This window comes from Ceratotherium simum, chromosome 6 (assembly GCF_057802395.1).
Source record: "Ceratotherium simum simum isolate JZ-2026a chromosome 6, ASM5780239v1, whole genome shotgun sequence".
Lineage (NCBI taxonomy): Eukaryota > Metazoa > Chordata > Mammalia > Perissodactyla > Rhinocerotidae > Ceratotherium > Ceratotherium simum.
In genome coordinates, this window is record NC_141905.1 from 62302358 (window position 1) to 62316175 (window position 13818).

Below are 13818 nucleotides of genomic sequence, written 5' to 3' on the forward strand. Positions count from 1 at the left end.
TTAAGCATGACCTTATTTTTTTGTTAAAACTCAATCAGTGGATTCCATACACATCTGCTCTCGGAGGAAAAAGCATAAGCAAACTTTCCTTTAAAAGAAACCTACATACATATTTTAAACAGTCTGACTTTAAGATCAAAACATTATCAATTTTTTAAGACAGCTTTCATGGACAGCACTTGAGTTCTCAGTCTATTTTAGTCCCTTCGGTACCAACTATGGAGGTGATCCCTTGGGCAAATGACCCAGCACTCAGTACTCTATGACTTCCTGCTTCTAGTATTTGTAGCCATTTTTTTGTGTTAACAGCTAACCTGATGCTGGACAGGATATTTTTTACTTTTCTTCTCCAGAAATTAGTGGGATCATAAGATAAGTAACTTGGCCTATTTTACCTCTGGTTGTAACTCTACAGTGGTTTAGAAAGCAGAAAGCCTGACATAAAAATCCATATGATCCAAAAAAACCCATACGGGCAGATAATACCAAGGGATTTCCAGTAAGCAAAATAAAGTAATCTAAACTTATTTGGGTTAACAGAATCAGTAAACTGGTCAAAACCATTAACTTTATAAGGCCTACTTCAGCACCAGATGGAAACATATATATTTGAGGATAGCATGAAGCAAAGGTAACTGATGCAACTCTGTGTTACCAGTTACCAACACAAAGCAGGGTTGAAACAGGCACAGCCAGAGAGGCTTGTCAATGGAGTGAATCTGTATGAAATTCAGGGAGAAAAAGGATTGGAGTTTTTAATATAACCAACCTGGGCTAACACTGTGATGAAGTTGCGATTTAAATGAACAGCTTCATAAAGTGCCAGAAGGATGGCCTCATTGGTTCTAAAGAAAAAGAGAACAAATTAGAGAGGTTCTTATACAGTGGAAGAGTTAAAACAGGATAACCATCAAGATAAGATTTCACCCAAGCTACTCATTATCAATCCTTTTGAGTTTCTCATGTTCCCTTTATTTCCTTTTCGGGCTTACATAAAGGGTATATATAGACAAGGAGTCAGGGTCTTAACTTTAATTCCCTAGGACTAGTTCTTATTGACTTTATTCACTATCTTCCCTCTCACTTGTCCACCCTAATCCAGTTAAGTCCTTAACTGGTTCAGATACCCAGCCTTCTTTCATTTCATTCCAGAGACAACCAGGAACAGTTTTTCAGCTTCTTGGGGCTCAATACATATGACCAAAGTAGAGGTTTCCAAGGGTCCATCATTCTTTAAAACCCAAGAAACATCTGATAAATCAAGAAAAAAGTCTGAATCTGTAAAAGACTAGCAGGAGGTAACGTTTCACATTCTCATATCCAGCTGGAGAGCCCACACTAAAGTTCAAGCCACTGCACCAGAATGTCAGGCACTTACTGGACTGAGATTTTCTCATGGGCATCTGCTATGAACATGCTGCCGACCTGTGGAAGAAAAGGGGAATTGCAGACTTATAGCAGGGAAATGTTGAGAGGAGTTCTGTGCCATGAAGCCTTTAATTAGCGAAAAAACAAGCTGCTTGCAGCCCAAGAGAAGTTGGAACTCTGGCCCACCAGTCGCACACACCAAAACCAGCCCACTTTCAAGATCTTAAAAGAATCATAAGTAATAAATGAAACAATGAGAACTCCACTAAATCATTTTTCCTTAAAGGGACTTAAAAAAAACAATCCCAGTACTTTTGTCCAGCTCTCCTTTTCAATGTCTAAGTTTAGTAACCACTGACAGCAAGTAAATGTTAACTTAGATTCCTCATCACTCCACTTCTTTCCCGGACGTTGCTTATTTGAAGTCAGAAACTAACTCATGAAGAACATCACAGAAAGCAGGCTGATTTCATCCAACATAGAGCCATCTTCAGGGGACTATCTGGGTTTCAGACCAGAACTGTCTATGTGAGCCCCATTGTCCATCTTTCAGATCACAAAATCTTTAGTTTGCGTCCTAGGCAGGGCAGCTGAATAAGTAAATGGAGTAGGTTGCCTCCAATAGGTGTGATATCAGAGGCACTGAGAAAGACATCTATTCCTCTAAAAATACCTTTCCACCCGCTTACTGATGCCCAAAACTATGCAGCTGGAGCTTCGTTTGTTTGTTACAAAACTTCTTCTTCTTGGCTAAAAGGCAAAGACCTCTGGGAGCAATATAATTATATTTAATTCATTTAACCAAACACCAATACAGCACTCATTCTGCTCTGACTTCTGAGAGACTTTACTCCTTTACGCTTCAGAGTTAATCAAGTCCCTTCCTGAGAGTAGGCTCTGAGAAAGAAGGAAGAAGGCATAGGAACTGGAGGAAAAAATTGCCTTTTTGGGGGGTAGAGGGATGGCTGTTTCTTGTAATGAACTCAAAAACTGTCTTGCCCTAGGGCTGATTACTTGAACACTAATGCCCAAGAAAAAAGACTTTCTGAATCTGCCTAGATTCTAAGACCTGCAAGATTTACCTCTTAAAAATTAGTTCCATATTATCTGGCCCAAAATGCCTACAGTGCCAAGGTTGAGAAACCTTGCTCGGAAGTCTTGCAAACTGCACCAATAACTTTCCTAAACCATGGACCTCTCAGCCCATTAAGCCTTTAGAGAAGTGGCTCAGATCCACTGCACCAATCCCTCAACTCCAGGACCAGCTATGAGGGATCAAGTGGCCACAGCAGACAGTCAAGGAGCACTTGGGGTTGGACTCAGATCTAAACCCTCCTATTCTGTGTGCCATGGGGTCAGTCCTCAAACAGAGCCAACTCTTTAGGAAGCGAAAGTCTGACTTAATATGTACTTTTTTTTAGCCTTTAAAATCTGAATTAATTAATTTGAAAAAATCAGTCCCAGAGAATTCAAAGCTCTCCTTTTTCTACCTCACTTGGGTTTGGAAATCACTAAAAGAGATACAGCTCTCAAAAAAAAAATCTGCTCTGAGCAGCCTCTCTCCCCTCATCATGCCATCACCTCAAACATCTGAACTTCTGAGTCCAGATTTGTCCACCCCTATAGACCTCCTATATTTCTGAGCAGGAGAGAAAAAAAGTAGGACTTACCATATTTGTTAAAGCAGAGAAAAAACCACTCTGGTGTTCTTCTTCCTTGTCTTTATACTGCCTGAACAAAAATAACTAAATTCAACTTTAGTATTATTTATCAAGTATGTCTTTGCCCTTGGCATTCTAGGTAATTAGGGCAAGACACTCATAGAATTCACTGACTCCAGAAAAGAAAAGCATCGTGACAATCTATCCACTGCAGTTTCCCCTGCAAGCTAAGAGGCACGCATCTGCTCTTGAGGTAGTGTGTACCAAAATGCCTGGCTACTTTGGGAGAGACTTAGAAAGCAAGCTGCAAACGTGTGAAACTGCTTTAACATATGGCTGATCTAGTTATTTCCCAAACAGACTATTACTTGAAAAGTGTGACAGTGAAATTACTTAAGCCTATAACAGTGAAAATCTTGTTTGTTTTTGAATGAAGACCAGGGAAATCTGTGAGCTAAACTATTTGTGGAGATGGAACAGATTTGAAATTCCAACACCCAATTGTGTGTGAGGAAAGTCGGAGGAGGAGCAAGAAAGATCCTGCCTGGCCCTTGCCAGGACTACGGACACTTCTAGCTTCCATTCACTGAGTAGCAGATCTTTCCTCATCCACTGCAAGAGGGAAAGCAAGCTTCAATAAAGAGAGCCCCCAGAACAGACAGGGACTCTGGGAAGTTGCAATTGATTCCTGATGAAAAAGAAGCATCTGTCAAAACTAGAACTATCAGTACGTTTTCTCCTCTTATTTATTTTTTTAAGTGTACAAAAATGCAGTGATTCACAACCTTTTTTTACATAGAAAATGATAGTTGTATGACACACTGGGCTAAATGCAAGACATTGCTTTTTGGCTGGAAAACTAGTTAAAATGCTCTGCAATAAATACCAAAGTTTGTGGGGGCCAGCCCAGTGGCGTAGTGGTTAAGTTCGCATGCTCTACTTCCGCGGCCCAGGGTTCACAGGTTTGAATCCCAGGCACAGACCAACGCACCACTCATCTAGCCATGTTGTGGAGGTGTCCCACATACAAAATAGAGGAAGATGGGTACAGACGTTAGCTCAGAGCCAGTCTTCCTCAGCAAAAAGAGGAAGATTGGCAACAGATGTTAGCACAGGACCAATCTTCCTCACCAAAAAAAAAAAAAAAAAACAAAGTTTGCAAAAGAATGTGCCTAAGGTGCCAGCCCCGTGGCATAATGGTTAAGTTCCACATGTTCCACTTTGGCAGCCCAGGTTTGCAGGTTTGGATCCTGGGTGCAAACCTACACCACTCGTCAGCCGTGCTGTGGTGGCAACCCACATATAAAAAAAAAAAATAGTAGAGGAAGATTGGCAAGAGATGTTAGCTCAGGGCTAGTCTTCCTCAAGAAAGAAACAAGGAAGATTGGCAACAAATGTTAGCTCAGGGCTAATCTTCCTCAGCAAAAAAAAAGAAAAAGAAAAAAAAAGAACGTGCCTAAGTGCTTAAAGAAAAGATAGACACTAACCTGTCAGCTACTTTTCCCCTGGTGTTAGAAACAATCCCTGCTAAAGCCAATCAGCCCAGCTAGAGCAAATACATCTGCCAGCAACTATATCTCTGAATACTCTCCTGGGATAGATAAGAGAAGTCCACCCAAGAACTCTAAAAAATGTGTTTCCTACTCAGCCAATTCAAATGAAAATTAGACCCTTCTCAACCTGGTGAGGTGGACTTACCTATTGTACTCAGATAAAGCCTGAGCAATCACAAGTCCCATTCCCTAGAAAGAAAAAAGATAGCACAGGTGAAATAAGAGGCTGGTGGCTATGCTCTGACTAGGCCAGGGTAAACACTAGTTACCTCCCCATGGTCCAAGACCAAGAAGTTCTACCTGATAGTTGGCAACAAGGACAGAAATTCTGAGAGGCATTCTCAAAGCATCAAAAGGAACTTCTTTGGAAAGATTTTTCTGATCTAATTATCTTACTTAATGTTACTTAATAGAGTAACAAGGGGTGAAACACACCAGCCCAGATCACTGAGAATTTCACTGGGGGATCATTTTCACCTCAAAAGAGAAGAGTGAGTTAGAATCTTCAAACAAAGAGGTCTCATACGTCTCTAAAACAGCCATAATAAAAATGACAATGAGTCTCATGCTAAATGAAGGTGCATACAGACAAACCACTCTCTTTCAGGCCACAGGAAAAACAGGAGTGCAACAGGAAGAAGCATCCAATAAATGCTAAAGTGACTTATCAACTTTTCCTCTAGAACCTGCTAAGTATAACACAAAGATCAATTAAGGCCACAAGGATGAATCATGTGTGCTTTTTTTTCATAAGGGAAATAAGAAGAATGAAAAGGGCAAGATAGAAAGAGAATAAAGCCAGATAACTGGTCATCTTCTCAGAGATCACATGTTATTTCCCAAACTTTCAAGGACTAAGGTAGCAGATATATATCATCCTCCATGTTTCAGCTTCACCAACTCAGACTATAAATACCATCTGGCTAGTTCTACAAGAGGGAATTTCCCATCATTTAGTCATCTAAGCCTACTTTTTTTTTTTCAGCTTTATTGAAGTATAATTAACATATAAAATTGCAAGATATTTAAATCATCATGGTGATTTAATATACTATCCAAGTCTTCTTATTCCTGAAAATGCAACTTATCAACTCTGTAGGCTAATGAACCTCAGCACACTATAACATGAAATATAACCAACCATTTCATCATGATTAGCAAGCAAATGTCCCCTCAAACCTTTCTTCCATGACAAGAAGATAGAAAACAGTAAGATAGTCACACTGATGCTTCTAAAAAGAAATAGGATTCCTTCTTCATAGCCAGATGAAATTAACGCAATAGCTCTCTGCTCTCTGTTCTAAATATCCACTGAAAGTTAGGCCACTAAATGCAAGTAATTAAAACAATACACAAGGATCCAGATACTCACATTGAGCGTGGCCTCATCATCCACAATAGACAGCTTCACAATATAAGGATTCACAGACTGTTAAACAGAGAAGAGACTCAAGGTGAGTGTGACCTAGTTAAGAACCCATTAGCTATTTAACAAAGTGTTAAAAAAATGCTTCTATAAGGCCCTCTCTCTATAGCAATGCTCCTAATATTCAGGCCCAACCTATCTTGCCAGCTGACTCCTCCCATCTCTAGTAAACCTCTCTGTGTGCCCAGGCATTCACCAAGTGCATGTATGCATACACACACACACATGGTCTATTCTACCTGTCTTTTCCTCTAGGCTGAATCAGCTCAGGCCTGTCTGCCACCTCTCCCATACTTCTCTCTTCTTTGTTTCTAAGAAGTAAGTGAACACTCCACAAAACTCACTTTGCCCTATTCTGCCAATAATTTACTAAGTCCATAGGGACAGCTGTCTTTTGGGGCCATAAAAGCTTCTTTGCCATAAGGCACAAATTTATAAGTTGCTTACTAACATTCTCATCCGAAAGGCTCCCTAACCATTCCACAGACTATATGCAAGGACTGATTCACCCACCCGTAAAACAAAGGCATCTTGGGGGTGGAAAGAGGCAGCTGCTTAATAGCCAGAGAGGCCGTTTATGGGTCCGATACTCAAATAACACTGCAGGGGAACTGAAAAAAAGGATGTAACTACCCAAACTACAATCTGGTCAGAACAGTGGGATTTAATGACTGTCCCATCACTTATAGCATTCGAAGATTTCTTGAGTTTTTCCAGATCTAGTCTCAGCTGGGCAGCATATGGAAATGGACATGAATTTAAACTCATTAAGCAGTTGGGCCATTTCCTAAAAGTGGGATGAGAACCAATGACCTGCTCACCTTGAACACGTCCCACTCATGGGATATGAGGAAAGACCTCATATAGATCAGACACCAATTCTAACCCAAGGGAAGCAAGGAACAATAGTTCTCAGATTGGCAGTTTTTATAGCAACCAAGAAAAGTCATTACTGAAAACTTGGAAACCCAATTGAAATACTAACCCCCCACATAGACCTTATTTAATCAAATTTCTGAAGACATCTTTCAAATGTCAATTGGGAATAGAGAAGGAGTATTTGGTTTGCTTTCTTAACAGCCCAAACGTTTATAAGGTTTTCTACAACACAACTCAAGGAAGTAAAACTCACTCCATTTGTCAAGGCTCTCAACACTTCCTCCTACAACCAACAGTCAAATCCTGCTGATGTTATAGACTTCAGACAAGATCCAATGCCAGTGAATCCTTAGAAAAGAAAATCAGTAGGCTGACCTATAGATGCCACCATGATGAGAACAACACTAGAAGAAGCAGGTCACTGTTTCTTAGCATAATTTTTGCAAGTCCTAGTCACCCACCTTCCCAAAAGAACACTGTTTTAGGTAATAATAAGGATCATCTAATTACCAAGAACAGCCTATGCTTTAGCAGCAGTGGAGAAAAAGGTAAGGCGGCTAAAAGCAAGCGTTTGAGTTCTAGTTCCTCCACTTATTAATTGTGACAAGTCAGGCACATAAATTTACCTAAGCTCAACTTCCTCATCTGTAAAATGGGAATAATATTTTCTTCCTTGGGGTTGCTATGAGACTGAAATGAAGTAAGACATGTAAAATCCTTAGCATAGTATTTAGCACATGGTAAGGGCTCAATGATTCGTAGCTATATTTTTTCTCTTTTGACATTTTTATCACATTTGAAGGGAGCTCTTTACGGGAAAAAAAGAGAGAGAGATAAAGAAAAGGAACAACTTGCAACTAGACATAATAAACAACTTAGTAATTTCTGGGAAATGTCATATTCAGGGCAGCAGTTGGGGACTAAGTCACTTCATCTCAGGAGACTTGGCCACCTAGAAGGCCACGATCTTAATGCTGTGAAAACTTCTATCAGACACTGATTTTCCTTAACACTACACACCTGTTATGCTGGTCACATTTTTTAAAACTGGAGGCAAACTACTTTTCATGCACAAGACAGAAAAGCCTTCACAGGTTCACTCTAACAGGGTCCTGCTTTTATTTGATCTAAATCATATTCATCATTTTTCATAGCTCTTCCCGAGATATTTTTTTTTTGGCCTCCTCTTTCTTTAGATGAAATGACTAAAATGGAACGCATTATTTGAAATGAGGAAGAATTATTTACATTTACTGCATGACATCTTTTCAATCACTTCCATTCCTTAGATCCAACACCTTATTTGCCTTCTCTGTGTTTTGCTGGGCACCCAGCCTCTCTGGTGACCTCTGCACTTTTCTAGAAAGGTTACAACTTAACCTGTTGGTCATGGGATCAATTATGGTGGTGGCTAGAATGCTGTTCGCCCCAGCACACAACCTCTCATACAAGTTTGCATAAAACTTCACCAGCTTTTGGTTTTGCTATGTTCATCTGGAATTCCTCATGTTCCTGTCAAAAACCTTCCTGCTCCATGACCACGAGGCTTCCTTAATGGTTTCTAGTGAGTGACTTATATTGAAAGCTGCAAAGCCCAGATAAATTATGCCCACCAGCTTGCCCTTGCCTACTATATTAATTCTTCTGAGGCTTCTGACAGACTAGAGATGCATACCTCACTCCAGAAATGATTTTCTCCAGTTCCTTGGCCATGTCAAATTTTTCAGGCTGATATTTCAGAGAGCCCTACTGGGCTGTGCCAGGGTTCAGTTCCCATTTAGAGAAGCTAAGCCATTGCCTCAGAGTGGCCTGCATCCAGCAGAATGTTCCAAAAATATTCATGACTGATGATGGCACTTTCCTATCATATATAACTCAATTCTCTCTAACTGTCTTCAGCATTTTTCCTTTGCTATTTTTCTTGCTGTTGTAATAAGGCCCCAGAGGCTATTACATATGACAGAGATCAAAATGGCTACTACACCAATTCCTCCAAATCACCAGTAAAACAGGTCTTGGTGATAAATTACATATTTATTAGTAGCTCTATACACCATTCATCAGTTCCTCCAAGACAATGAAAGCAATCAGTTCCCAGGATTTATAATACATTACTGTTGCACCACATATCCCAGTCACTCTTTTAAGTATTCTTTTCTCACAGCTTCCCCTTCTTCCATATTCCTCCCTATAAAAATAAGCTCCAGATTTTGTGTTACCTATCACTTTTGACCTGGCTAGGAATCATATCAAAAGTTACTAAGTGAAGATCCAGAAGTTCAGAAAGGAAAACCCTCCCTCCAGCTGACCTAGTTCTCATAGCACTGCTACTTACTAAGTGAAGCAAGTCAGGTTGCCTCGATGCACCTCCTAACTTCCGGGTTCAGTTAAAGCACTCCTAGTGTCCAGAACTTAGTGCCGAATGCTCCCTATTCCTCTAAAGCAATCCTCAGTGAGGCCCTTGGTCTTTTCTAAGTGGCCTCCTTCCTTTTCTGTGTATTCTGCCTTTTGAAGGGAATCAAATAGACACACCAACCCAAGTATAAATCTCTGAGTTCTGCTCTTCATCTCAAAAACCTATAAATCTGTCCCTGATTAATTCAGGGGCAAAGAGAACTCCAGAATTAATGTGGATAAGGCTCTGTCTTCAATTCCCATTAAAATCAGAAAGAGTTCTCAGACCAACAGTGATACTTATACAAGTGGATTACATAAGGAAATCCAATGCATAAAAATCCAGTCTTTCAAAACAGATGCATTAGGTCAGTGGTTCTCAATCCTGGCTAATCATCATAGTCAATAGGGGAATCTTTAAAAAAAAAAAAAAAAAGAAAGAAAGAAAAAACAGATTCCCAGGTCCCACCCCCAAGAGATTCTGATTCAGTGTGTCAAGAGTAAAGTCCAGAAATTTTTTTTTTTTAAGTTCCTAGGTGATTCTAATGATAAGCTGGGTTTGGGAACCACTACATTAAGGGATATTTACTCATTCTATTAGAAGGTGCACCACAGGATTCCTTTAAACAGCTCTATCCTCCGCCCCAGGCATTTAATACAGGATTTTTAGAATTTGATTTATCAAAACCAATCGATATACAATTTGCCAAGAACATATCTTCTACATTACACAAAATTCCCTAGGAGTGGCCACATTTAGGAAGATTATAGAAAGATAACAACTGTCCATTAAGGGGCCCATTTACCTCATATTTTCTGTAGTTCACCAGCAAAGCCAAGAGGACTACAGCATCATACCCATGCTCCCTACGACTTGGAGGGTGAGAGAGAATCTGTAACAAGAATCAGAAATGTGTGAGAGTACTACCTCAGAGTTCCTAGGAATGTAGACAGAGATTTGAGGAAGTGGTTTACCCAAAAGAGAAAGAGATGACAAGGGAATGACCTACCTGTAAAATTGCTTCAAATATGCTGTTGATCATTACATACTCCAGGATAGTGTTCTGGCTGATGTTATCTGTCACCTAAATGCAATAGAAGGCTTTTTAAAGTCTATACTAAGGCACTCTGATATCTCATGTATACTTACCTATCTAGCATCTAAGAGAAACAGAAATGTTAAAATTTTCTACTAGATACCTAGCAGACCTTTCATAAGCACCCTCAAAGCCACCAGATCCTAATAGGCACTAGAACAGTAGGAAATTAGCAAATTAAAACTTCCTAAATCTTTGAACCTCTCATTGCTTCTCTCATACCCTCATTTGCTTAATAGTTTCTTGGCTTTCATTCCTCAAATGCACAGCAAGAAGTTTATGATCCAGAAGTCTTCAAGTGGTAGCAGGGAAAGGGAACCTGAAGTAAATGAACAATACCCCACCCTCCTCCCACTAGACGGTACAAGCCAGCTTCAAACTATAAAATCAAAGTTAGAAGAAATAAAAATACTCAGAGCCAAATAAGCTGTTTCCAAATGAGACCTGGAGAGAAGGACAAATCTGACAATCCAGAATAGAGTAGTTCTCCAGGAGAGGCACCTCTCAAGTGATAAATATCACATATCCTGTAGGTTAAAAAAGCAACTTCCAGGGGCTGGCCCCGTGGCATAGTGGTTAAGTTCAGTGCATTCCGCTTTGGTGGCCCGGGTTTGTGGGTTCGGATCCCAGGCGAGGACCTACACTTCTCATCAGCCACACTGTGGCGGTGACCCACATATAAAGTAGAGGAAGACTGGCACAGATGTTAGCGCGGGGCTGGTTTTCCTCAAGCAAAAAAAACAGGAAGACTGGCAACAGACATTAGCTCAGGGCTAAGATTCCTCAGCAAAAAAAAAAAAAAAAAAAGTAACTTCCAGGAAGCAAAAGCCCATGCAACTAACTTCCTTCTACACATTCAAACACAACAGAGTGATGTAATGCTCCAACAGAGAATTTTTCTTCTCTTTTCCTTTCTAACTTTGGGCTCAAGTATTCAAATAAGCTTGCCCCTGCAGTCAAGTAATACCCTTAACAAAGAAACATATAGATGGGTCACTTACAGTCACTAAGCAAAGGAGAAGTTTCAGACATAAACTCTTCAGACTTTCAGAACCTTCTGCACAAAGCAATGAGTCCAAACTCTCCATCAAGTTCTGAAAAAGAGAACCATTAAGTATTAAACCATATCAAATAATATCTCCATTGTGTCTTCGTCCAACTCTTGGTTGTTATGCAGGGTTATGTGAATAACACACAATGGGGTCAGCCCCAGTGGCCTAGCGGTTAAGTTCAGCACACTCTGCTTCAGTGGCCCGGGTTCGGTTCCCAGGCGCAGATCGACACCACTCACCTGTCAGCAGCCATGCTGTGGCAGCAGCTCACATACCAAAAAAGAGGAAGATTGGCAGCAGATGTTAGCTCAGGGCTAATCTTCCTCAGCCAAAAAAGAAAAAGAAAACCACACACACAATGAAGCAACCATATCAAAGCCTAGGCCTTGCAAGATTAAACAAAGAAAAGGAAGACTTTTTTTTTTTTTTTAATAATTTTATTTATTTATTTATTTTCCCCCAAAGCCCCAGTAGATAGTTGTACGTCATAGCTGCACATCCCTCTAGTTGCTGTATGTGGGATGCGGCCTCAGCATGGCCAGAGAAGCGGTGCGTCGGTGCGCGCCCGGAATCCGAACCCGGGCCGCCAGCAGCAGAGCGCGCGCACTTAACCGCTAAGCCACAGGGCCGGCCCTGAGGAAGTCCAGCTATTTTGGAAAAAATGCTTTAAAACAACTGCACGGAACAATAAAGAATTCACTACTCTACCAAATGAATGTTTGCAGCCCGCCACCCTCATATAAACCTTTTTTTTTTAAAAGGTTAATAACGGGGCCAGCCTGGGGTCGGCCCCGTGGCTTAGCAGTTAAGTGCGCGTGCTCCGCTGCTGGAGGCCCGGGTTCGGATCCCAGGCACGCACCGATGCACCACTTCTCCGGCCATGCTGAGGCTGCGTCCCACATACAGCAACTAGAAGGATGTGCAGCTAAGACATACAACTAACACTGGGGCTTTGGGGGGAAAAAAATAAATAAAATCTTTAATGGGGCCAGCCTGGTGGCATAGCGGTTAAGCGCGCATGCTCTGCTTCATCGGCCCGGGGTTCACTGGTTCGGATCCTGGGCGTGGACCAATGCACCACTTATCAAGCCATGCTGTGGTGGCGTCCCATATAAAGTGGAGGAAGACATGCACAGATGTTAGCCCAGGGCCAATCTTCCTCAGCAAAAAGAGGAAGACTGGCACTGGATGTTAGCTCAGGGCTAATCTTGCTCACAAAAAAAAAAAAAAGGTTAATAAAAATGGTTAAATTAAATAATAAATATATAAATTAAAAACAATAATTAAATTTAAATAACTTCAAAATAATAAATTAAATATGGTTAAGTTAAAGGCTAAAAATAATGGCTACATAACTAGATAATTTTCATTATTTGATAAAGAAAGCATATCACTTGATGCAGGCACACTGAACAAACAATAAAGAGGTAATATTACTACTGCCTATCACTGGCCATATGCACTATCCAACAAAGCTAGCTTGTGTCCATCCTGGTTGATTCTACTAGTCAATGTGATTCGAGTTTATCACTTGTGCTAATAACCAGCTGTTCGACCCAATGTAATCAAAAGATAAAATTCTTAGATACTACAATACAAGGAAGAAGAAAAGAAATATTTTACATTAAATGAAGGAGGAGAATGGATGGAGAATAAGGATTTAGCATGCTGGAAGGTCAAGCGAAGGTTTAAAATAAGCTACTTCAGGGCTAGCCCGGCGGCGCAAGCAGTTAAGTGCACGCGCTCCTCTTCCGCGGCCCGGGATTCACGGGTTCGGATCCCAGGAGCGCACCGACACACCACTTGTCAAGCCATGCGGTGGCGGCATCCCACATAGAGTGGAGGAAGATGGGCACGGATGTTAGCTCAGGGCCAATCTTCCTCAGCAAAAAAAAGAGGAAGACTGGCATCAGATATTAGCTCAGGGCTGATCTTCCTCACACACACAAAAAAATAAAATAAAATAAGCTACTTCAGTTGAATTCAACAAATGTGTAGTGAGGATCTACTGTATGCTAAATATTGTGCTTTAAAAAAATACAAGAGGGGCCGGCCCTGTGGCGTAGCGGTTAAATGCGTGCACTCTGCTGCTGGCGGCCCAGGTTCAGATCCCAGGCACGCACTGACGCACAGCTTGTCAGGCCATGTTGTGGCAGTGTCCCATATAAACTGGAGGAAGATGGGCACAGATGTTAGCCCAGGGCCAGTCTTCCTCAGCAAGAGGAGGAGGATGGGCATGGATGTTAGCTCAGGGCTGCTCTTCCTCACAAAAAAAAAAAAAGAAAAAGAAAAAAATAAGACAATGACCCTTGCTCTCAAAGTGTTTTTAGTCTAATGGGAGAGAAAAATAAGTAAACAGTTTTAATTTAATGGTTACTATGATAGAAA

At 40.9% G+C, this 13818-nt stretch overlaps 1 protein-coding gene across 8 annotated transcripts in view; it reads right to left on the reverse strand.

Annotated features, from left to right (window-relative positions):
- Window positions 1–13818, reverse strand: part of ARMH3 (armadillo like helical domain containing 3) — a 190645-nt gene that overhangs the window by 150699 nt on the left and 26128 nt on the right. For all 8 annotated transcript variants that reach the window (XM_087432488.1, XM_087432490.1, XM_087432489.1 and 5 more), the window contains exons 6-13: window positions 11380–11472; window positions 10292–10366; window positions 10088–10174; window positions 5955–6011; window positions 4728–4771; window positions 3039–3099; window positions 1379–1425; window positions 770–845 (exon numbers count right to left, since the gene is read on the reverse strand). In XM_087432488.1, coding sequence (XP_087288614.1) covers window positions 770–845; window positions 1379–1425; window positions 3039–3099; window positions 4728–4771; window positions 5955–6011; window positions 10088–10174; window positions 10292–10366; window positions 11380–11472 — 540 coding nt within the window. The remainder of the gene's footprint in view (window positions 1–769; window positions 846–1378; window positions 1426–3038; window positions 3100–4727; window positions 4772–5954; window positions 6012–10087; window positions 10175–10291; window positions 10367–11379; window positions 11473–13818) is intronic.